Source organism: Corythoichthys intestinalis, chromosome 9 (genome assembly GCF_030265065.1).
Source record: "Corythoichthys intestinalis isolate RoL2023-P3 chromosome 9, ASM3026506v1, whole genome shotgun sequence".
Lineage (NCBI taxonomy): Eukaryota > Metazoa > Chordata > Actinopteri > Syngnathiformes > Syngnathidae > Corythoichthys > Corythoichthys intestinalis.
This window is the reverse complement of record NC_080403.1, coordinates 59,071,462-59,096,063: the sequence shown is the minus strand read 5'-3', so window position 1 is coordinate 59,096,063 and position 24,602 is coordinate 59,071,462. Positions and strand designations below refer to the sequence as shown.

Here is a 24,602-nt window from a genome sequence, read left to right as displayed (position 1 = left end):
TCTACCTCTCCACCTTTGGTTCCAGAGCTTTAAGTCATTGCGCCCCCCAGCTCTAGAACTCCCTAACCCCTGATCTCCGCAGCATATCTATTCTATCACTTTTCAAATCTAGACTGAAAACACACCTGTTCACTCTTTCTTACCCACCATAACCCCTAGCTGTCATATTTTTACTGTGATTTTTTTATCCTTTTAATACCTTTTTATCGTACTGTGATTCCATGTCTCTTGTGAAGTGTCTTTGTGTGTTTGAAAAGCGCTCTAGAAATAACATGTATTATCATTATTATTTAGTTATTGCCACCATCTGTTATGGGCCACAGGTAAGTAACAGGTGCCGTCATTGACACAAATTAGACAAGCATAACATGATTTTTCAAAGGGTGCCAATACTTTTGTCTGGCCCATTTTTGGAGTTTTGTGTAAAATCACAATGATTTATTTTTCCATTCCATTTTGTGTTTTTTTTTTCATTGCAAGCAAAACAAATGAAGCTATCAGTACCAAAGCATTTGTAATTGCAATCATTTTCTGGGAGAAATTCAGCATTATCTGACAGAATGGCAGGGGTGCCAATACTTTTGGCCAGCACTGTATACTATCATGCTTTGCAAAGCCCAATTTAATGATTTTAACTGGACTATTGATCAAAATAACGAAAGAAAACCAAATGTTCAGTTGTTGTGTTTTTAATTGAAAGCAAGCAGACAAAAGTATGGCCGTTACAGCTGACTGCTACTAAAATGAGCAGAACAGAGTCAAAGGAAAAGTTTTAAGCCGACATTTTTTACAGTGCGAAATTTGTGTGCGCCTCATCACGTGGGTGTACATACAAATAAACGCTACGGTGCCCCATCATCCCGAGTGAACTGGGCGGGTCCTAAAAGGCATGAACCACCCCTCGCACCCAGTGATTGTGGAGACAGCTTGCTGGTGGCGCGTCACACGGCGCTCTGGTGAGGTGAGACTCGTACGGCAGGTTTGGAGGTGAGGTTGTCGTCAAAAGAACGGAATAAACAGTAGCTAGAAAACACAGTGCTTCTCACACGACAGGGTTCTCCCGCCGACGGGAACATGCGCTCCCCATCTCTCGAGCAAACAAAACCCGACACCGTCGAGAGCGGCGCTTTAAAATGGCACGCCGTCTGCATAGGATTAACCTGAAATCTGGCGACAAAAACATGACGTTGCTAAATGCCACAAACAAAAAGTCCATTAGGCATGTGCTAAAATAGGTCTGTAAAAATCTTGTGAAAAAATACTTTTTTTTTTAAGCTACGTGCAGGTGGCGCTACCTTCTCTGCCCGGAGACTAGAGCTGTAACGAGAAACTCTTAAGGCAGGTGATTGGGGAGGCCCTGCTGATTTGAACATTCATTATGACAATCAGATGGACAGAACCTTAAAATCCACTTAAGTCAAGTCCAGTCTTGCATTGCTTTTTGGGATTTAGCCAGTTCCTTTAACATTCACTCGTCTGGGCCGCTAACCCGACGTTTTAGCGAGGAAAGGACAAATAAAGAGTGCTTCTCTTCCCTCATCTTGTCTAATTGAAAACCAAATAAAACCACAGATGTAGAACCTGTTCGCAATAGGGCGGGGCATTAAAATGCTTAACGAAAAACAGCACTCTTAGTCCAAAACACTAGACTTGACCGTCGTGAAAAATAAAACACTGAGAAATCCATGCAGTTATGAACTTATTGCTTCCTTTTTGTTTTTCATAATCCCTGTTTCAGTGGGCAGCAGACGGTGTGTCCGCCATGGCTTTACTGGCTTTCTCCCTTCTTTTCTTTAGCAGTCGATTGGTGGAATCCTCGATGGTCTTTATCTTGATTTGCTCATAGTCGACCCTCATGGTAGCCAAGGCACTGGTCATTTCCTCCTGAAAAAGGAGCACAGGTGGGTTCAGTTCCGCATCGGCGTTAATTGGCCTGTCGCGATAACAAATTTTAGTAGGTGATGTAACGTCCCATAAATTATTGCAATATGCGATATTGTTGCCCGTTTTTGTTTTTTTTTTAACCTATTCAACCTTATAATGTGACAATACATCCTAATAAATCTCCAATTTAAATGCAATAAACTGTTATTCTTAAATAAAACAAACTATATTAAAATTTATAAATATTAAAAACAAAAAACATTAAAAGTGTTAATTTTATTCCAAAATGACTGTCATCTAGCATGCAACAAATTTGAAGCCAAATTATTATCATTTATGACATCATATTATCATTGCAGATCAGATTTTTCATAATGGGTGCCATTTTAAATTTATTGTTAGTGTACAATCTGAAGTATATGCGATTGCCTCCAGAAATCTGAACATGACATGCTTTTATTTTGAAATGCTCACCGGAAGTACATTGCACAAGTACAAAATGCACTTCTCTTTCGTCATGGATGTTGTATCAGTAATAGATTTTTTTCTCTATTGTTTGCCTCTCAAATTCTGTAATCCAGCTAGTTTTCATGTTTGATATGTCAGCTTTTAACCGCAATTTTGCCTTGTGGAGAAGACCGTCAATGTTTTATAGCAGGCTAAAGTGGTTAGTCTTTTTTCCATTAGCCTCAATGTAGCAATGCTAACGTTTTACAGTGTTTAAAGGGTATTAAAACACTAAGGGGCCGTGAGATATCAATTGAACCGTTATGTGGCAAGATAACAAACATTAATAAAGTTAACGAAAAAATAAATCACATTCATGAGCAATTAAAGAAAATAGATCGAAAATGACGAACATTTCCGAAAGTATTCCGGAACAGCCGAATGGGGCGGAGACGTCATAACAAGGAAACGAAAGGTCGAGGCGGGTGCCATCGTTGTTTATCGACGAGAGAGTTGCGTTCGTGTTTTATCAAAAAAATCGCTAAAATGGTTCAAACCTGTCATGCTATGTGATCTACAAATAGCCATTTGTCGCAATGTAGTACCCATGAGTTCCCGAACGCGAGAAAAAGAGCTGGACTACGCAGACAATGAGTAAAGTTCGTCCGTGCTAAGAGGGCTAATTTTGCAGACCCGGCTTCCGGCACGGTTTTGTGTGGTGCGCATTTTACACCTGAAAGCTATTCGAACTATGGACAAATGAAATCAGGTTCTGCTAAGAAATTGCTGATGAAAGCAGATGCGGTGCCCACCATACACGCGCAGTCACCGAAATGTCCCGAGATATCAAGAAAGAAGACAATGACTGGTTCTGATGAGACCACCCCAGGCTAAGCAAAGGAGCGGAGCAGCCAAGCTCAAAATGGCCAGAGTGAGTACTCTTTTTAATAAAAACATATCACGCATTGGATATAGGACTGGACACATGTATAAATTATCGCTCGTAAAATATATAGAACAAATCCTCTAATTCCATTAATATTTGTGTCTGTTGGCAGAGCGAAAACCTATGATAGCACAATAAATGATAATTATTCTATACATTACATTATTTTGCGGTCACGGTGTATCAGCTTCACAAAAAGAAATGCAAAACAAACCCACAAGATATCTTGCCGGTGTTTCATCAGTGTGATTGCTCCCCTCAATGATTCTTTCATTAGGCTGCATTGGCTTTCGTTTGGGCTCAAATTGATAACCCAAAACACCAAAGAAAGGTTCATAACTCTCCTCGTCACCATTAGAAGAATGTTCCTTACGTCGGACTCGTCGCTGCAACTAGAAACAAAATTGTCCGCCATCATCGCTGCCATTCAGTACTAAGCACTGAGCCGGTTGTTTCCTTGTCATGTCGTCACGCACACAATATGCTAGATTTCCGGGATCTCTTTTAGCTTGACAATCGATCCAAATTTCTATCATTTTCTTGGTGTTGCGATGTGTGTAATTACACAAAGTGGCATGATATGAATCCAAAAGGCATGCGTTTATGGATAAATGATGGAATATTAGCATTTCCCCAGGTGTTGTGATACCCTTTAATATAGCAGTGTTTCCTTATTTTGTATGCCTGAACTTTAATTCCACGGCGTGTTGATGACCAATAAACATCTGGGAAAGCTACTGGAGTCTCATATGTAATCATCACGCACGTGTGCCGAGTGCATGCAGCACACGCACGAACATATGTATGTATGCACGCACGCGGCAATAAATCCCAGCTGGGAAAATTACCGCCCTCATTTTTATTTGCCGTGCGATAATTTGACTTACTGTATATCGCAACAGGCTTAGGCGTAAAGCCCAAAAAAACGAGTGACGCACCTTGACGTCCTCCCACGCGTCCTTCTCTTCCTTTAACACCCGGCTAGTGTGCAGCGGCGTCTGAGGAACCTCCATCGATTGCTGCGGAGTGACACGAAGCCATCGGGTCGCTTTGAGACAATATCTCGCAAAGAAACAGATAGCGAAAAAGGTGCCGTTTTCCTTACGTTGATCCAGGGATGATTCATGAACTCCGTGATGGTCATCCTTTGGGTGGGCTCCGTCTTCAGGAGGGTCCTAATCAGCTGTTTAGCTGATGGGAAATGAAGAAATCAGACTGTGATTGAATTTTGTTCCTCAGCATTGACCATCCAAGACAATTTCATAGATTTGAATTTCTACACTTATGAGGGGAGGGAGGGGTGTCCCTATACGCAGAGATTGGGGGGGGTTACGGTGGCCGAAAAGTGTCACTGGCTATAATTGACTATCCTAAGTATGATTTAAAAATGAAGAGTTTTCCGGTAAAATATTGTATATAAAAGTTGGAAAGCAAAAAAAACAAACAACAAAAATGAATAAAATGAACCAAAAAAGATATTTTTATAATGGGTCAAAACTATTTTTCGAACAGATCATGTGACTAGCACCTCATTTGCTTTGCTTAGCCAAAGCCACCCGAGGAGCGAAGAGGCAAGATGGATAATGGATATTAGAGGGAATCTTGGGGCACCTAACGATTTGATTACGATTAGATTAGGGTTAGGGTTAAATTGCTCCTGTTGTTCCATAATTTCCCTTCTTTCGACATGTAAAAGTTTTAAAACTGTTTAATCATTTAAAGACAGATTCAAGTCAAGATTTCGCCGATTTAGGAGTATTTTAGATAAAAAGTTACTAAGGTACGCTACAACAGAGCCTTCTAGAGAAGTCCACTGCTTTAAGATGGCAGCTGTTTACTAACGCCGACAAGTCTGTCATTTCGCATCTAGTTCTCTATACATGTTCTAATGCTGCCGTCAGCTGTCATTTTGCATCTAGTTCTATATTTGGCGGAAAACACAGACTGAAAAAGCAGTTTCTGCTCTTGCACTCCTCTTTAAAAGAAACTGCTGTATTTTAAGCCAAAACAACTGTTGTGTTTGATAGAACAATATGTCTATATGCTACCATAGCAGATTGATGGCGCATTAAGCCCTCAAACTATCTTTAATTGGTCCGTTTTACCCTGGAAACCCCCGTTTACAGACGTCGCGCAACCGCTTTTGTTTCAACCCAGCCATAAAAAGGTCAGTAATTATATTTATTATGTCTGTCATTTTTAGCTTAGAATCATTAATTGATGTCTAATATTTCGTTAAAAAATAAATACATAAATAAATAAATTATTCGCTCGCATATTTTGAACTTTTTAACAAATTACGTCACAATGAAAAAAATGGTGTCTATAAATAAGTCACGGATATCTACCTTATAACTATCGCTTAATTGTATTATTTTTCATTAATGTCGCATTTCCCCCAATATTTTAGATGATAAATAATCGATCCAAACAAAGAAAATTGGGGGAAAAAAATGTTTAAAAGGGTAAATATATGAATAAGAAAATCTCGACCACTCCTTGATGTCTGCGATTTCTGCATTGCGATCCTTGTAAGATTACCATTTTTCACCCATAAAATCCCCCCAAAAATCCAGCTGTGGCCATTCACAGCTGTGTCTTGACAATCAGTGATACATGCTACATGGAGTTTTTGGATCAAAACAAGGTAAGTACGCAATAATATCTCATTAAAGTCATGGCGTCTGTAATTCTGCTCTAGCATGCTCTCACCTCTAGATAGGGTTTTGCTGTTAAATTTTTTAATTAATTTTTTAAAATGTCCTCCTGTTCAAAATGTTTCTTCCCCCGGAAAATTGAGATTTTAAGCTTTCCAATGATGTATCACACATGCATATTGGACAATTTTGAAATTTGGCCAAATTGGGGGTCTCAGAGCGGAACTCCAAGTCACCTGAGTGTTTTCTGCCATATATATGTGATATCTACCGTAGTTGTATGTTTGTAGCTACTAGCAACTGGGCGTTGTTTGTAGCAGCCGTCGGCCGCAGTCAGGTATTGTTGTTTTTTTTTTTACCTAGCTGCATGAGTTGAACATGATATTTACTCTCGGTCCCTTCTTTATTGGGTCCCAAAGACCGCGCTGTGTTTTAGTTCCACTTACCTGGTATAATTAAATAATCGTAATTTGGATGTTTGTGCGTCGTTCTCGAATCTTCCACGGCCGAATCGCCATTAATCTAAGAATCGGAAATTTTGCACGCCTCTAATGGATTTACGTAATTTTTTCAAACCTAAGCTTTTAAAAGCGACAACAACAACCAAACAAGAACCATGGATTGAAAATGTGGACCATGAAACGCCAGAGAGGTGGCGTGTTTTTTTCTGGGTATGTGGCTTATTTTATTTTTTTGGTACATGGCTTTTTTTTTGGGGGGGTACATGGCATTTTAGAAGGCCATGCACGTCCAAATTTTCCATTCATATTAAATGGCAGAACGATGCGTCTTTTGAATTGATGTAAAAGATGCAGACTGGACATAATGTAATTGGTGACATAACTTGACACTTAATGACTTTAGTCAAAAGCATTAATGAATGCTCATGACAGTGTCGTGTCATCATTATGATAGCCTTATGAACCCACTGTCAAAAAAAGTGCTAGCAAAATTTCTTTCCTTGACGAGCAGTGTAGTGGAATTTGGAAACTCCCATTTTTTTGTTTTGTGAGATGACCTCATACAGGCCTCGTGTCATTTGAAGCTGTCCATCATTGCTATAATCAGTGACTCGCAAAGTCAAAACGAACAAGGTTTTGTGGTGATCCTCACCTTCTTCGGATACGTCGGACCACTCGGGATTAGGAAACTCGTATTGTCCCATCCTAATCCGCTTCTTCATCCCGGGAGAAATTGCCAGACCGTGGTTGGAATAAAAGGGCGGGTAACCACACAATCTGCAAAATAACAAAGAGTTCCATTCGGCGCCAAGGACTCGCTCTCACATCATGCTACCGGAAGTATTTACTTACAGAATATACATAATGACGCCCAAAGACCACATGTCACAAGATTTGTCATATTTTTCTGGGCCCAGAACCTCTGGAGCTGTAAAGAGTGACGTTAAGACTTGCGTCGTGGTTAATGAGCGAGCCACGGATAAAAATGCCAAGTCTTACCAACATAGTAAGGTGTGTAGCAGGGAGTAGCCAGAGAGTTGTGCGAGGTGGTCTCCTTGGCAAAGCCAAAGTCCGTGAGTTTGAGCAAAGCACTTGGCCTCTTGGTGGAGTAGAGTAAATTCTCCGGCTGCAGCGAGTACCACATTAATGACCCGAGCCACTGATTTACGGACAATGACCCGACTCACCTTCACGTCTCTATGCGCAATGTTGACAGCATGCAAGTACTGAATCGCCTCCCCTATATTCTTCATGATGTCAGATGCCTCTGGTGTAAATAAAGTTTCACATGGAATGCACAAAGAACAAGTTAGAAGATCGTTAACCCAATATGTGTTGCGTTTCTACCTCTCTCAGTGAAGGCCTGGTCCCCTCTGTCTTGAATTCGACTGAAGAGTTCACCGCCGTCCATGCTGCAACGATAGACGCGCACATTTTCAACACAAATCATTTCATACCATTTAACACGAATTCAACGTCGTGGTCAATAAACAAACGCACGTTATATGTTGATCTCGTGCTGATATTTCTTCCCCAACGGCATCTGTGATTGGTAGCTGACAGTACAACTAAATTTAATGAGGCATGGAAAGACAAGTAGTCCCCAGGTTACGAACGAGTTCTGTTACCTCTGCTGGCGACGTAACCAGAATTTCTGCGTAAATCGGAATGAACCTTTTAAGAACCCCTAAATCTCAAAATAACTGTTTGAAAGTACTGCATTGTATTTTGTTTCATGGTGGAGGATAAGCCTGAACAATATCGTTTAAACATCGCCATCGCAATGTGCGCATGCGCGATAGTCCCATCGCAAGGACTGCGATACTTTTTACATTTTTTTTCCAATCCACAAACCTTTGTTCTGCTCGCACAGCCTCCCTCACCCCCTCTCCCAGCTCTCAGTCACTGCGGCACTTGCTTATTAAAGTTAACGATGGCTTTGATCTGGCCAAAGAAGCCGACTTCACGCGGGCAGCAATCTGTCAATCATCGTATAACTTGTTAAACAGTTTCTGCAAGGAAGCACGGGCTGGAATGAATGTGTGTGTCTGTGGGAGGGAATGTGGAGACGTTCGAGACATATAAAATAAACGCCAGAAGTGATTATGAGGAGTTTGTCATTTCTACATGTCACTCCAAGACTCACAGCCATGTTAGGTAAACAGAAGCGTTTAATAAAGCCAAGCATTTTTCTACTACAGTACTTTATTCTTGTTTCGAAATGATTCGGTGGGACAGTTATGTTTAAAACTGATCCTCAGTCAGAAAAGGGTGGTGTGCCCTCTCCGGGTCGGGGATGAGGTCCTGCCCCAAATGGAGGAGTTCTAGTACCTTGGGGTCTTGTTCACGAGTGAGGGTGGTAGGGAGCGGGAGATCGACAGGCGGATCGGTGCAGCGTCTGCAATGACGCGGACTCTGCACCGGTCTGTAGTGATGAAGAAGGAGCTGAGGATACCTACTCTCACCTATGGTCACGAGCTACGGGTCGTGACCAAAAGAACAAGATCCCGGATACGAGCGGCCGAAATGAGTTTCCTCCGCAGAGTGTTCGAGCTCTCCCTTAGAGGGTGAGACGCTCAGTCATCCGGGAGGGACTCTGCATCGAGCCGCTACTCCTCCGCGTTTAGGAGAGCCAGATGAGGTGGCTCGGGCATCTGAATGCCTCCTGGACGACTCCCCGAAGAGGTGTTCCGGGCATGTCCCACCGGCAGGAGGCCCCGGGGATGACCCAGGACACGCTGGAGAGACTGTCTTTCGGCTGGCCTAGTAACGCCTTGGGATTCCGGTGGAGGAGCTGGTTGAAGTGGCTGGGGAGAGTAAAGTCTGGGCTTCCCCGTTAAAGCTGCTGCCCCCCTGACCCGACCCCGAAGCGAGCAGAAGATAATGGATGGATTGATGGATAATTCGTTCCACAGCCTGAAAACCTACACTAAATCCTTAATAAATACTGCTTGTACTATTACAAATGGCAACTACACATAGCAAAACAAATCCATTATTAATACAAATTGGAATAATGATATAATAATACTAATAATTCCTGTAATAATATAACGAATCGGGTTCTAATGTGGCGGACGTTTTTTGCTGACGTGACGGTGAGATAGAGTGCACAGTTTTATTTTACTTTCTCAATGTTTTTTTTTTTTTTGCTGGTGTCAACTAAAGCAGACAGTAGGCGTCTTGTGATCCAAAAGTTGATGTAACAAATGATTAGAAACCTGATAAAGCTAGTGATATCTTTGGCGATGTTACCACAATAATAATTGTCACCTTAACTTATAGAGCCTGGCAAACGGAGGTCGTCGGATGATCGTCGAGATCGACATTCTACGGCCGTATTGTCGAGCCAGTTCACGGATGCGCACACCATTCTCATATTGTCTGTCATTTTCATCTTCGTTTCAATGGTTTTCCTTTTTCCATACCTGCACTAACCGTCTTGGAATCAGTGTTGATTTCTCTCACGAGAAAATCTGCCGTGCGTCCGTGTTCCGGAAAAAACAAACTCTGGCGCCGTCATGGATCGTCATATTTCGAGCATGTCGTCGGATGTAGAAACAAATGGAGAGTCAGAGTTTACGTCGGATGTCGAAAAGATCGAGTGGCGAAGCGATCGTATGTCGAGAAAATAGCGAACGAGACTTCGGCATCGTAAAATCACAGCAGCTGTGTACGTCGTAACCCGGGGACCACCTGTATACCAATGACTTGGATTCAGGTGATTCATTTCAACTTTGAAGTTCTTTTTATGACCGCAGGCTTACGGTGCAATCACAAAGTGCTGATTGTGTGTGTGTCACCAAACACGCATGATTGCACAAATGCTCTCTACAACGCGTGGGCAGTCTTTTGAGTCTAACCACAAGCGATTTCAAATTTCTCGAAATGTATCTTTCACTATTTACTTACAGAGAAATGCAAATTCAGCTAAGCATACTTGGTTATCGCGATGACAAGCCAGTCTTTCTTGCTTTGTTTGATCTTGACACATTTTCAGCGGTTAGCCCCTTAAAGGAGAACGGCATCACTGAACGTGCATATCTGACACCATCGCAAAACCGACCCACTTGTGTACAGCCCCACGCTTTCATTTTACATTGTCATGTGCAGATTAAGAATTCCTCATAGTAATAGAAGGGAACAAACGACAACAACTCCGACTTTAGTTTTTAATGTTTGTAATAACCGCCCCCCACCCACCTTTTTATTACATTTGTTTACAGGTGATTCTCATGAAAGCTAGTCATTACGGTAATGAGGCATATTTACAGTGCCTTGCAAAAATATTCGGCCCCCTTGAACCTTGCAACCTTTCGCCACATTTCAGGCTTCAAACAAAGATATAAAATTTTAATTTTTTTGTCAAGAATCAACAACAAGTGGGACACAATCGTGAAGTGGAACAAAATTTACTGGATAATGTAAACTTTTTTAACAAATAAAAAACTGAAAAGTGGGGCGTGCAATATTATTCGGCCCCCTTGCGTTAATACTTTGTAGCGCCACCTTTTGCTCCAATTACAGCTGCAAGTCGCTTGGGGTATGTTTCTATCAGTTTTGCACATCGAGAGACTGACATTCTTGCCCATTCTTCCTTGCAAAACAGCTCGAGCTCAGTGAGGTTGGATGGAGAGTGTTTGTGAACAACAGTCTTCAGCTCTTTCCACAGATTCTCGATTGGATTCAGGTCTGGACTTTGACTTGGCCATTCTAACACCTGCATATGTTTATTTTTGAACCATTCCATTGTAGATTTGGCTTTATGTTTTGGATCATTGTCCTGTTGGAAGATAAATCTCCGTCCCAGTCTAAGGTCTTGTGCAGATACCAACAGGTTTTCTTCCAGAATGTTCCTGTATGTGGCTGCATCCATCTTCCCGTCAATTTTAACCATCTTCCCTGTCCCTGCTGAAGAAAAGCAGGCCCAAACCATGATGCTGCCACCACGTTTGACAGTGGGGATGGTGTGTTCAGGGTGATGAGCTATGTTGCTTTTACGCCAAACATATCGTTTTGCATTGTGGCCAAAAAGTTCAATTTTGGTTTCATCTGACCAGAGCACCTTCTTCCACATGTTTGGTGTGTCTCCCAGGTGGCTTGTGGCAAACTTTAAACCAGACTTTTTATGGATATCTTTGAGAAATGGCTTTCTTCTTGCCACTCTTCCATAAAGGCCAGATGTGTGCAGTGTACGACTGATTGTTGTCCTATGGACAGACTCTTCCACCTCAGCTGTAGATCTCTGCTGTTCATCCAGAGTGATCATAGGCCTCTTGGCTGGATCTCTGATCAGGTTTCTCCTTGTTTGAGAAGAAAGTTTGGAAGGACTGACGGGTCTTGGTAGATTTGCAGTGGTCTGATGCTGCTTCCATTTCAATATGATGGCTTGCACAGTGCTCCTTGAGATGTTTAAAGCTTGGGAAATCTTTTTGTATCCAAATCCGGCCGTAAACTTCTCCACAACAGTATCTCGGACCTGCCTTGTGTGTTCCTTGGTTTTCATAATGCTCTCTGCACTTTAAACAGAACCCTGAGACTATCACAGAGCAGGTGCATTTATACGGAGACTTGGTTACACACAGGTGGATTCTATTTATCATCATCGATCATTTAGGACAACATTGGATCATTCAGAGATCCTCACTGAACTTCTGGAGTGAGTTTGCTGCACTGAAAGTAAAGGGGCCGAATAATATTGCACGCCCCACTTTTCAGTTTTTTATTTGTTAAAAAAGTTTAAATTATCCAATAAATGTTGTTCCACTTCACGATTGTGTCCCACTTGTTGATTCTTGACAAAAAAATTAAATTTCATATCTTTATGTTTGAAGCCTGAAATGTGGCGAAAGGTTGCAAGATTCAAGGGGGCCGAATACTTTTGCAAGGCGCTGTACCAAAGCTAGCTTAAAATAGCTGAATGCTATGATGACTCAGTCATTTTTTTTTTTTTTTCATGAACAGTGTAGGCTCCCTAATATCATTTACAGTAAAATATCTACACTCACGGGTAGGTCGCTCCAGCAGACAGGTTAGGCTGACCATCAAAATATGGGAGATTTTTTGGGGCCAATTTTTGATACCAATATGACGGCAATAAACAGACCTTGGTACATTTTATTGTGGTTTATACAATATTGTGGTAAACACAATGAGTTTGTAGTTTGTGTTTCTTGACTTTCCTCATCATGGATGGAAGCCCTCAAATTCCTCTTCATCTCCATTATCACTTTAAAAAAAAAAACAAGTCATTCTGTTCCTCATCAATGTTGCAGGGTCTTTAGCGCCATCTCAAGGTCGCTTGTTGACATTGTTGACAAGGGGTGGGTGTAAAGTTTTACTTCTCATTCATTTTTGAATACTCATATCTGTTCTTTTATTTGATTATTGTCACTGATTATTGGTACCTATTAGGGCTGTCAAAATTATCGCGTTAACGGGCGTTAATTAATTTTTAAAAAAATTAATCACGTTAAAATATTTGACGCAATTAATGCAGATGCCCCGCTCAGACAGATTTAAATGACAGTACAGTGAAATGCTCACTTGTTGTGTTTTATGGAGTTTTGCCGCCCTCTGCTGGCGTTTGGGTGCGACTGACTTTATAGGCTTCAGCACCCATGAATGAGCATTGTGTAAGTAATTATTGACATCAACAATGGCGGGCTACTAGTTTATTTTTTGATTGAAAATTTTACAAATTTTATTAAAACGAAAACATTAAGAGGGCTTTTAATATAAAATTTCTATAACTTGTCCTAACATTTTTCTTTTAAGAACTACAAGTCTTTCCATCCATGGATCGCTTTAACAGAATGTTAATGTTAATGCCATCTTGTTGATTTATTGTTATAATAAACAAATGCAGTCCTTCTAAACCGTATGTTGAATGTATATATCCATCTTGTGTCTTATCTTTCCATTCCAACAATTTATTTTACATAATATATATAATTTACAGAAAAATATGGCATATTTTATAAAATGGTTTGAATTGCGATTAATTGCGATTAATTACGATGAATTAATTTTTAAGCTGTAATTAACTCGATTAAAAATTTTAATCGTTTGACAGCCCTAGTACCTATGTATTGAATATTCAAAATAAACATGTTACATCACTCAAAAATCCAAAATGGCTGCACCACGTGTAAAGTTGCAGCTTCAGGTGATGTTTGTCTTCATTTGTTCCTTGGGCAACTTTTGTTCGTAGGTACCGCTTATCTAAAGTACAGTGCATATTTTCTTGTTCTATTTTTTGCATTAAAATTTTGGATTACTCTGAGGGTAACTTGTCTGTATAGTTAGCGTTGCTAATGCTTTTTAGGTTTTACGACAGTTTAAAGAGGGCAACGGTCAGAACAAGGACAGCATATCGGGCGTATTGGTCGCACATGCATTTTTAGGCAAACACTTTGGTCCAAAAAGTACCACCTCTCTGCAAGTATATAATGTTTGCTACCAATGCCTCACAGTTCTGGGGTTCGAATATTTGCTCCATCCATCGTGTGTGTGTGGAGTTTTTATGCTTTCCCCACCTTTGTGACAATCATATTCAGGTACTGTGGCTTCTTTATACACTCCTAAACCATGCAAGTTAGCTCATTTTCAGAAAAATGAAGAGTTAACCTTAGCGATGGCAAGGTATAGCCAAATGTCAGCTGGTATTGTGGGACCAACGACCAGTGAGAGTATATAAAAAGAGGCATTTTTGTGTGTGCTGATTTGTAAACTCACCACTCCATAACTATTAACAAGCATTTCCTGCTTTGATAGAGGTTCTCATAGACATCAATGATCCTCACAATGTTGGAACAAGGTGACGCCCTCCAGTGGAGCTCCACTTCTCTACGTGCTTTAGAGCAGTCCTGCAACATCTACACAAGCAGAGGGGGAATGAGGAATGAAAAAATAAACATGAATAGAGCTGACCGTGCATGTGTCAAATTCATCAGTAAGTCAGTTCATATGGAGAAGCACAAAAAAGGCAAGTGCTGCCATCATCTGGTTAAATTTGGACCATATATTGCCAAGCCAGTAAAGTGAAATTATGGCACCCTCTTACGGTGGAAATTGCTCAATGCACACACTAACAATCATTTTGTGCTCTGCTTTTTTAGTCTATGAAATGTAAAAATGACACTTTTTTACTGGAATTAGTATATTCAGAATTTTAACACTTTTTCAGACTTTCTTTTCTATTTACAATTTCATAAATGCATTCCCAAAAGATTTTTTTGTTTCACCAAAAGTCCATGATCCGATTTCCCAAAATTCCATCTGCATTGTTACTTAGCTTGAAGTGCCCATTCCAACCAATTTTTGTAATTGGACAGATTGTCATTTTAGGGATATTTTGTTGTTATCATGACGACGATGAGTTTAAAAAATCTTTAGGTGACTGCAACATGACAAGACGATGGCCTGTATTCTGACGAGACGAGAACAAGATGAAAATGCCATCATTTTCCCAATGCGTGACATTTGCTTATTGTGCGTGTAGATAAGTCAGCCTCCATCATCATCGAGTTTGGTTGTGTCACTCATGTGACATGGTACGCCCCACTCACTGACCGGTGTCCTCTCCAGGTTCCAGGATTGCTTGTTTTAAAACGCACATGGTAAAAGAGTTGTTTTCTCAAAAGAATAAGCAATGTTGCTTTAGCCTTTAAAGGTCTGTGCTGAGTGATCATCACACACTAAATGTAACTCGTAGTGTTAGCATAGCATTTTCTATAGCATTAGCTTAAGCCTGATGAACATCCCCTTAAAGTTTTCAGTCTGTGGTGTCCAGGTGGGTATAATTCATTGAAAATAATGTAATGTTTTCCTGCTGAGTATGTCTTATCATTGGAAGAACGGCTGCCAAAATAACACGGATTGCTATTATTGACATTAAAATGCTACATTGTTTTTTGCATTGGCCTATAATGACAAAGTAGTGTCGAAAGGTCAGAGAGGCCCTAGCCAGAGCTGTAAGAAGAGGAGATATGTGTGGCCATGAACTGAAATAGCAAAAGCTAAATCTATTCTATATATAACATACACAACTATACCCCAACACCCACAAACCTAATCCTTCATTAATAAAACATATGGTCCACTTCTATTACACCCCCACTTTGTTTTTGTTTTTTTAAATCAATAAGTGTACCTTCCTACCCCATCTGTTTCAGGCCCTCTGAGAGTAAACCCAGACGCCTGATGAGAAGGAGGGGGCAGATGGGCACACAATGCACTTCCTAAAGCAAACACAAAGAGCTACTAGTAGGACACTGGGTGGGTGCAGGAGTCTCCACCTGCCATTTGAGTCACACACAGCAGAGAAATCTCACGGAAGCAGCGGTAGGGCAGGGAAATCGGGCGGAGGGGCGAAGATTAAAGTGGGATCCGTGACCGTGAATTAGTCATAAAAGCCTCTTAGGCGTTAAATCTACATGAGGACGTGTTTGCATGATACAGTAGCAAACATGTTTGTCTCAACAGGAGAGTCTGATTACTGACTGTACACAATATGTTATCCACGTGGGTAGTTCTCATGAAAGCTATGCATTACGGTAATGAAGGGCATTCACCAAAACTTGATGCTATGATGACTCATTCATCAATCGTTTGAGCACACCAATATTAACAGTAAAATATCATTAATTAAGGTCTAAAATCACGTCATGATGATCACCTATGGTACATGCGGATTTAGGTAAATAAACAATTTGTAGGAGCGTGTAACGGTACACAAAAATCTCGGTTCGGTACGTACCTCGGTTTTGAGGTCACGGTTCGGTTCATTTTTGGTACAGTAAAAAAAAAAAAAAAAAAAAGCAAAATATAAATGTGCTAGTTTATTATACACTTTTGTGCTTTCAACAATAGGAACATTAGCCTGTACAAAGCTACAATTCCGCTAAACAAAAAAAACGGGTATTTAAAGATAATCCAATAACAATTTTCCTTTCAGACCTCGCGTATTGGTCAGCTTTCTTTCTGAAAGAAAGAAGAAGTAGTCCTGTGCTAAAGAGAAAAGCAATCCCAATGACAAAAATTTTAACATGTATTTTACAAATGAAATGCCTCAATGAAACTTTTTTTCTTATGAACGGTTTTCAAAAGCTTTATTGGTGGATTTTCTCAAGTTAAAGCACCACACAGAAATGAATTTAATTGTGTAAGCAGGATCTGTGTATTATTCTTATTATTTAATTACAGGTGTTTTAGCTCATTTCAAATTATTTAAATGGGCTTTTTTTTAACGATATGTTTATATTTTGCGAATGTGATGTAGTATTCATTTATATTATATATTTTATGTTGTATAACTTTAGTTCCTATGTGAATATTAGTTCCTACTTGTTTTGTTGTGGTAGGAGGGTTTTGTATCGAACACGGGGCCGTGTTGGTTATTATTATAGCAGAGAAGACAGCAGTAAATCAACAGACACGTGAACTGTGCCCCGATCTACCACTTAAGAGATCTGATGGACTCAAAAAGTAGGTTACGATTGCATATTAGTTTGAAAATCGACCGGCTCCACCGTATTATTACACGAGTGACTTCCGGCCCGATCCTAGCTAGTAGTATTGACGCAGGAGGGCCGCGTCTCGCGTCAAATAATAAACTCTGCCGTTCTTTTCACGTGCGTCGCGTTGAGCCACTTCTAGGACGCAACTAACACGCGGCCGCACCGCGACTGGTGTGCATTGGCTGATTGACTCCAACGCCCGCGTTTCACTGCGTTCTCGCGTCGGCCACGTTGTCACGCCGTTGACGTTTCTAGACTGTCCTACCGTGTTGGTCCTCATTATAGTAGAGAAAACGGAGTAAATATAATCTACACAAAGAAACTGTAACCCGATCAACTCACAGTCTCGAAAAGTAAGGGTTATATTACGTCAGAAACTCGTTCGGTACGCGTCCGTTCCGAACCGACTACCACGTACCCAAACGGTTCAATACTATTACATGTACCGTTACACCCTTACCTTGTAGTCATCTTTTGTGGCACATCGTCCGGTGAATAAAAGGTTAGGAAAAAATGTATGCGTGGAAAGTTGAGAATGGTGGTGCGCAAGCGGGGAAAGCGACACAAAGCCAAAAAAGCGCACCAGAGTGGCCAAAGCTTATGTCTCTTCAATTTCAAGCTTGCAACTGCAAACCATGGCAGGACGTCGGCCATGAATGAACACATGAAGCACTGTCACCCAGTTGTAATCTTGGAAGACGACAGGAGACAATAAGCTGGCAGATCGTGAGTCTATATAACCACTGTTGTTTATTACGGCATTATAGAGTATAATGGCGTAATTTCTGTCAGTAGTGAGTAATCTAATTAATTACTTTTCTTATCTTTGCAACGCCCTTACCGTTACTCAGGATGTAAAGGCGTGTTTTACTGCAATTTGCTAACTTGAATGACACGAGAGACGTCTGAAGAGACACAAGAGAGTGCAGAGAGGTAGGGCAAGGTGGGAAGGGGGTTGTGACGCCGCTGCAAACGCGATGCCAAGTTGGCTCGGACCGTTAGCATTATCATTTAGCGTAGCGAGTGTTATCTTAAACTGTCGGGCAACTTTTTTGCCCTAAACTTTTTTTGGGGATGACGTATCCACCCTGTGGGATTTTTTAAAAAAATGGAAACACTGGCCTGCTTACAATAGTCCACGACTGCACTAATCTTACTTTATATAATAACGTATTATGTATATACAGTGGGGCAAATAAGTATTTAGTCAACCACTAATTGTGCAAGTTCTCCCACTTGAAAATATTAGAGAGGCCTGTAATTGTCAACATAGGCAAACCTTAACCATCAGAGACAGAATGTGGAACGATCCCCCACCCCCAGAAAATCAAATTGTTTGATTTTTAAAGAATTTATTTGCAAATCATGGTGGAAAATAAGTATTTGGTCAATACCAAAAGTTCATCTCCATACTTTGTTATGTGCCCTTTGTTGGCAATAACGGAGGCCAAATGTTTTCTGTAACTCTTCACAAGCTTTTCACACACTGTCGCTGGTATTTTGGCCCATTCCTCCATGCAGATCTCCTCTAGAGCAGGGATGTTTTGGGGCTGTCGTTGGGCAACACGGACTTTCAATTCCCACCACAGATTTTCTATGGGGTTGAGATCTGGAGGCTGGCTAGGCCACTCCAGGAACCTTGAAATGCTTCTTACGAAGCCACTCCTTTGTTGCCCTGGCTGTGTGTTTGGGATCATTGTCACGCTGAGAGACCCACCCACGTCTCATCTTCAATGCCCTTGCTAATGGATGGAAATTTTCACTCAAAATCTCTCGATACATGGCCCCATTCATTCTTTCCTTTACACAGATGAGTCGACCTGGTCCCTTTGCAGAAAAACAGCCCCATAGCATGTTTCCACCCCCATGTTTCACAGTGGGTATGGTGTTCTTCGGATGCAATTCAGTATTCTTTCTCTTCCAAACACGAGAATCTGTGTTACTATCAAAAAGTTCTATTTTGGTTTCATCTGACCATAACACATTCTCCCAGTCCTCTTCTGGATCATCCAAATGCTCTCTAACCAACCGCAGACGGGCCTGGACATGTACTGGCTTCAGCAGGGGGACACGTCTGGCAGTGCAGGATTTAAGTCCCTGGCGGTGCATTGTGTTACTGATAGTAGCCGTTGTTACTGTGGTCCCAGCTCTCTGTAGGTCATTCACTAGGTCCCCCCGTGTGGTTCTGGGATTTTTGCTCACCATTCTTGTTATCATTTTGACGCCACGGGGTGAGATCTTGCACGGAGCCCCAGATCGAGGAAGATTATCAGTGGTCTTGTATGTCTTCCATTTTCTAATAATTGCTCCCACAGTTGATTTCTTTACACCAAGCGTTTTACCTATTGCAGATTCAGTCTTGCCAGCCTGGTGCAGGTTACAATTTTGTCTCTGGTGTCCTTCGACAGCTCTTTGGTCTTGGCCAAAGTGGAGTTTGGAGTGTGACTGACTGAGATTGTGGACAGGTGTCTTTTATACCAATAATGAGTTAAAACAGGTGCCATTAATACAGGTAACAAGTAGAGCCTCGTTAGAAGACGTTAGACCTCTTTAAATCTTGCTTGTTTGTAGGTGACCAAATACTTATTTTCCACTGTATTTTGGAAATAAATTCTTTAAAAATCAAAAAATGTGATTTTTTGTCCCCCCCCACCACATTCTGTCTGTCATGGTTGAGGTTTACCGATGTTGACAATTACAGGCGTCTCTAATCTTTTCAAGTAGGAGAACTTGCACAATTGGTGGTTGACTAAATACTTATTTGTCCCACTGTACATAATAGTGGTATACTATAAAATTAATGCTACATATTTTTAATATGTAGTTTTTTAAAAGAAAGGTGAAGACACAGTGTTCTGCATCTGTTTACATTCCATTCTTTTGCATTAGTTAATGCTATCTGCATTTGACCTCATTGTTTGTGATTCATTATTGTTATTTAGGTGTTTATTTTTACTTGAATAAAGAATTTAAGTGTTCCAAAATGTTTTTGTGAATCAATAAGCGTAAAACAAAAAATAATCGCTAGATTAGTTTAAAAAAACAGAAATAATATTAAATTTGTTGACTAATCGTTAAAAAAGTCTGAGAAAAACAGTCGTTAGGGACAGCCCTACACATAATAGACATCTTTCAACTAAAAACCACTACAACTATTTCAGGTTTTTATGACTATATCCCTACAATTTTCATAGTTTGGCTAGGCTTCATGAAATTCATTCATATGCGCTCTGAGATTAGCCGGCAACCAGTTTTGGGTGCACCCTGGCACCTGCTCATGGTTAGCTCCAGCACCCACATGGCTCTCCGGAGGACGAGCGGTAAGGGACGTCAATGAATCTGGAAATATTTCATTTCCTCAATAAAGACAATGCACAATATGTAGTTATTGAAGCAAAACAGTTCAGTTCGAAAGGAAGTTTTCTTTCTGTGATTCATTTTCAATCACAATACATTCACTGTCACCAGTGAAAGTGTCAGTATTTATCAATCAAACCATTAGGTAAGTACACCATTTGAGAATGATTTCCCCATCAAAACACCAGACAATGTTTCATCGTGATTTAATAGTGGCCAGCAACCTGCTTGAGCCGATTGAGAAAAACATCTCATCTTGTCCACAACCAAGGTAGGAACTACAGACATTCTACACCTCACTTCAACCAGAAAAGGACCATTTGTCTCACCACCCCAATCCTTAATTGTCCGCTCTTTAAAAAGGTTAAGCCTAAAAATCATATTGTTCGCCTCATAGCATTGTTGCCTAAATTGGGGGTGTCAAACTTATTTTTGTTCGCGAGCCACATTCATGTCAATCTCATGTAGGCCGGACCAGTTTATTTTTTGCCAAATAAGTTAACTCACTGGCTACGATTGACGGCGCTAGACATCCAGTCCATTTGGAATAGGAGGGGTGAATGAATGGATGAAAAGCATTTACAGGCAGTCCTCTCAGTTAAAGTAAGTTGGACATCTTATCGATGTCAGTGAAAGCCAAACAGTCCATGTTGGGTCATTTCCTATACATTTTGGGGTATTTCAGTGTCACTTCTTGTACATTTTGGGTAGGGCTGCAACTAACGATTATTTTTACTAGGTGGTCGATAAATTGACTTTTTTCCAATACCGAAGAGGGGTGCAAGAACAGAAACTGCTTTTTCAGCCTTGTCTGTATTTTCCGCCATATACAGTGGGGAGAACAAGTATTTGATTGGCAGTGTATCAAATACAAATACAAGTATTTGATTGGCAGTGTATCAAATACTTGTTCTCCCCACTGTATATCGGCCTCAAATATCATCTAACAAAATCGGCGTTGGATATTGGCTGAATTTTTTTTTTTTTTAGATATCAGAATCGGCATTTGAAAATCCCGTACCAGTCGACCTCTAATTTTTACAATGAATTAGTCGGACAAGTCATTAAACGATTAAACGGATAAATGTCACTTTTTACAATGACATTCACAATTTAACTTTAAAGTTGTTTCAGTCAAGTTGTAAGTAACAATGAGGACAAAAAGGATGACTATTTCCTCCAAAAAGAATGTTATTAGTACTTCCTGACTTAACTGTAGTCTACAACTCTACTGTTTTGAGTACATCAAACTTTAAAAAGTTTTTAATTAAGGTTCTCAGTATACAAAAAAGAATTTCTCGGTACACAAATCAGACAAAAGTCTTGTTCATTCAAATTGAAAAAAAAAAGTGATGGGGTGCACGATATCCATTTTCTGAAACACATACCGATATCGATAACTTCCTGCTCCTTAAGGCCGATACCGATACGATAACTGATAATATATATAACTTTTCAATGCATAGTCACCTGAGTTTTTGAACACCTGTAGGTCAAAAATACTAGTGGTGGATTAAAAATAGATTTGCCTTTGACCTAACCAGAATTTTCATGATGACATGAACATTATTGTAATGAACAAAACAAAGACAAGAACAGTTTTGACATCAAATAAAGTGCCCATATTATTTTTTTCAAATAAATATAAATTGAGTCAATCACAATCAGTCAATATCATTGACGATGTGTCCCCTTGAACAATAAGCACAGAACTAAAACTAACATAAACCCAACAGGTACTGTGCTTTGTCGGCAGATAAAACATTTGGTGCAACAGGAGAGGAGACTTTTGTCGTCTTGGTCCATGAAACGACTTTCTTAACCTGGCAATTATAGGACAGCAAGCCTATCAATGACCAAAAGGCCTGTCAATAACTTGTAAACATAATACTGTAAAATGCAAACATTTGGTAATTACCATAGTAAGGTTAATCACTCAATGATGGGAAAATAAGGCCTCGAGAACAGTAACACAACTTTGCATACTGGCAAAACAGGAGTGGAAACAAACGCACACATCCCAATCCACCGACACCGTGCCAAAATTAATATTAATAGGCCCGATAATATATAATGTTATTGGATTTATTGGGATGACGTCATAATTCCTATTATCGGACCGATAATTATCGGACTAATAATTATTGTCCACCTCTAAAAAGTGATGGTGATCGACTTTTTTTTTGTGGGCAAAGTGCTGATGTAAATTGTGTCAATGACTCATTTACTTTCTTTAAAAAAAACTAAACAACAAAATCGAGTGAGGAGGAGGCAGACTGTAATGATTCGGTTTTCTTTCTCGAACAGTTGTTTATAAATACAACCCAAATCCAATTTCAAAGCGCACTCTCTTGTATGACAGTTTACAGTTTGAAAGAGTTTGGGTTGAAAGAAATGAGACAACTTTACTATCTAACAATAACTTAAGTGCTAATATGCTTCTCCAAAACAACACAAACGGACATTTAAGACACTGATTAGCATCATCGCTAACTAGCTCAGCGCTCCGTGCTAAGTAATAACATTTAATCAAACTGGCTTCATTTACTCACCTCTGACAGAGGCACACTGGAACTAACAACACAAGACGGTCAAACTCTCGACAATTCGTTATATTATTGATTCAGCAACCCAACCTGACTGTAGCAGAGAACTCTCTCTCTCTCTCTTGCTTTAAACACTGGCAAAAACGGTACCTCACATTAAACACAAACACAAACGGGAGTGCGCATAGCTGCTGGCAAAAATGAATCATCAAATTAGTTGGCAACTAATCTATGAATCGATTAGTTGTTGCAGCCTTCATTTTGGGGTATTTCAAGTGCCGTGTACATTATGGATCATTTCCTGTTGATTTGAGGGCACTTTCAGGCCACATCCTGTTGATTCTGGGTCATTTCTTGTGGGTTTCGGGCCATTTCTGGGTCACTTCTTTGGTAATTCATTGACAGCGCATTTTTCACTGGGTTTTTTTTGGGGGGGGGGGGGTACATTTGTCTGAAAACAAATCGTCCTTTTTAATCAATATTGTTTTGGTTTCTAAAAAGTGTGACTGGCCAACGATATAAGCAAAAAGGCAGAATTGAAAGGAGTACAAAGTTAGGCCGATATCAAAATTTGGACTTAAAAATGAATATGTGGCTCACGCATTCACTGGAAGCACGTTTTAACTATTCGAGAAGCGTTGGTGCGACATCATTTATAAATTCCAAAGTGTTATCTCGAGCATATTTTCCTCTGGCAAGTTACAACAACTCGAGCAGGAAGACAAGACAGATAACAAGTAGTGAATTTCCTTCTTTTGGTGTTTCTGTCGAGGGAAGCTTACCTTTAGCGCATACTTGTCACCCGTCTCCCTCTGAAAGATTTCGAGCACCCTGCCATTGATACCGAGACCCAACACCTGACTGGTCACCTTGTAGTCGTCGGTAATGGCGTTCTTCTTGATCTGTAAGGTGGGTCTGCTGAGGAAGGGGAGAAACTGGCCCGCGGGGTTCTGCTGGCCGCCTGGATTCTGTTGCCCGGTAGGGTTGGGGAAAAGCGGCTGGTTCTGTGCGTTGGACAGCATTCTCTCGGAAATGCTCCTCTGGCCCGGCCCGGCCCGGCCTGTTTTCGAGGTAGGGGCTTCTTCCTGGATTAGCTTCCCTTTTGACAAACTACTGGCGGTGTCGCAAGCGAGCCCGAGGAAGTATCTCGGTTAGCCGATAGAATGCTAAACTAGCACGCCGTTAGCATGCCCGTTCGCTCCTATTCTTGACCTTTGACTTTTCGGCTAACAAGTCAGCTATCGGTTAGCTTATCCATCTCCGGTACTGGCCGCCACGCACCGGTTCGTCCGAGAACACTCGATCAACTTTTCTCCTGACCTAAATCATCCCCCTAAAATGTTGTTGCGAGGCTCGTCGTCGATCGACAATTACAAGAATCCAACCAGGGCGAAACAAAACGAGTAGGAAAGTTAGCTGGGAGATCACTTGACTTTTCCGAGGCCAAGTCAGTAGTCCGACTCACTCAGACAGTGAGACACCCAGCCGGAGCAGGTTTTACCGCTGACGTCATAATCTTATTTCCGCCGCTTAAAGGAGAAGCGGGGCAAAACAAAAGGTTAAAACAAAAATGTTCCAAGAAGAAGGTTTTTGGGCAACTCTCAAATAAACAGTAGAAATTAAAAATGGGGCCACTTTTTGGTCTCTTGTGGTGGCTGAGGTTAAAATCTCTTGTCAATTTTTTTTTTTCAAGTGGTTAGCCACAGTGTCGTGGGCTTTACACTTATTGATGACACTGCGCACGGTAGACATATTCAGCTCTTTGGAGATGGACTTCTTCACAA

The 24,602-nt window shown here is 40.7% G+C and overlaps 1 protein-coding gene across 1 annotated transcript; it reads right to left on the bottom strand.

The window, feature by feature from the left end:
• Positions 1-673: 673 nt before the first annotated feature.
• On the bottom strand, positions 674-24,325 carry mapkapk2a (MAPK activated protein kinase 2a). The gene is made up of 10 exons (XM_057846376.1): positions 23,601-24,325; positions 14,133-14,272; positions 7,743-7,807; positions 7,583-7,662; positions 7,395-7,521; positions 7,248-7,323; positions 7,048-7,172; positions 4,383-4,468; positions 4,216-4,296; positions 674-1,884 (listed from the first exon to the last, which is right to left on the bottom strand). Exons 1-10 carry the CDS (start codon positions 23,838-23,840, stop codon positions 1,735-1,737), a joined length of 1,170 nt encoding a protein of 389 aa, XP_057702359.1. The 5' UTR covers positions 23,841-24,325; the 3' UTR covers positions 674-1,734.
• Between the last annotated feature and the right edge of the window lie 277 nt (positions 24,326-24,602).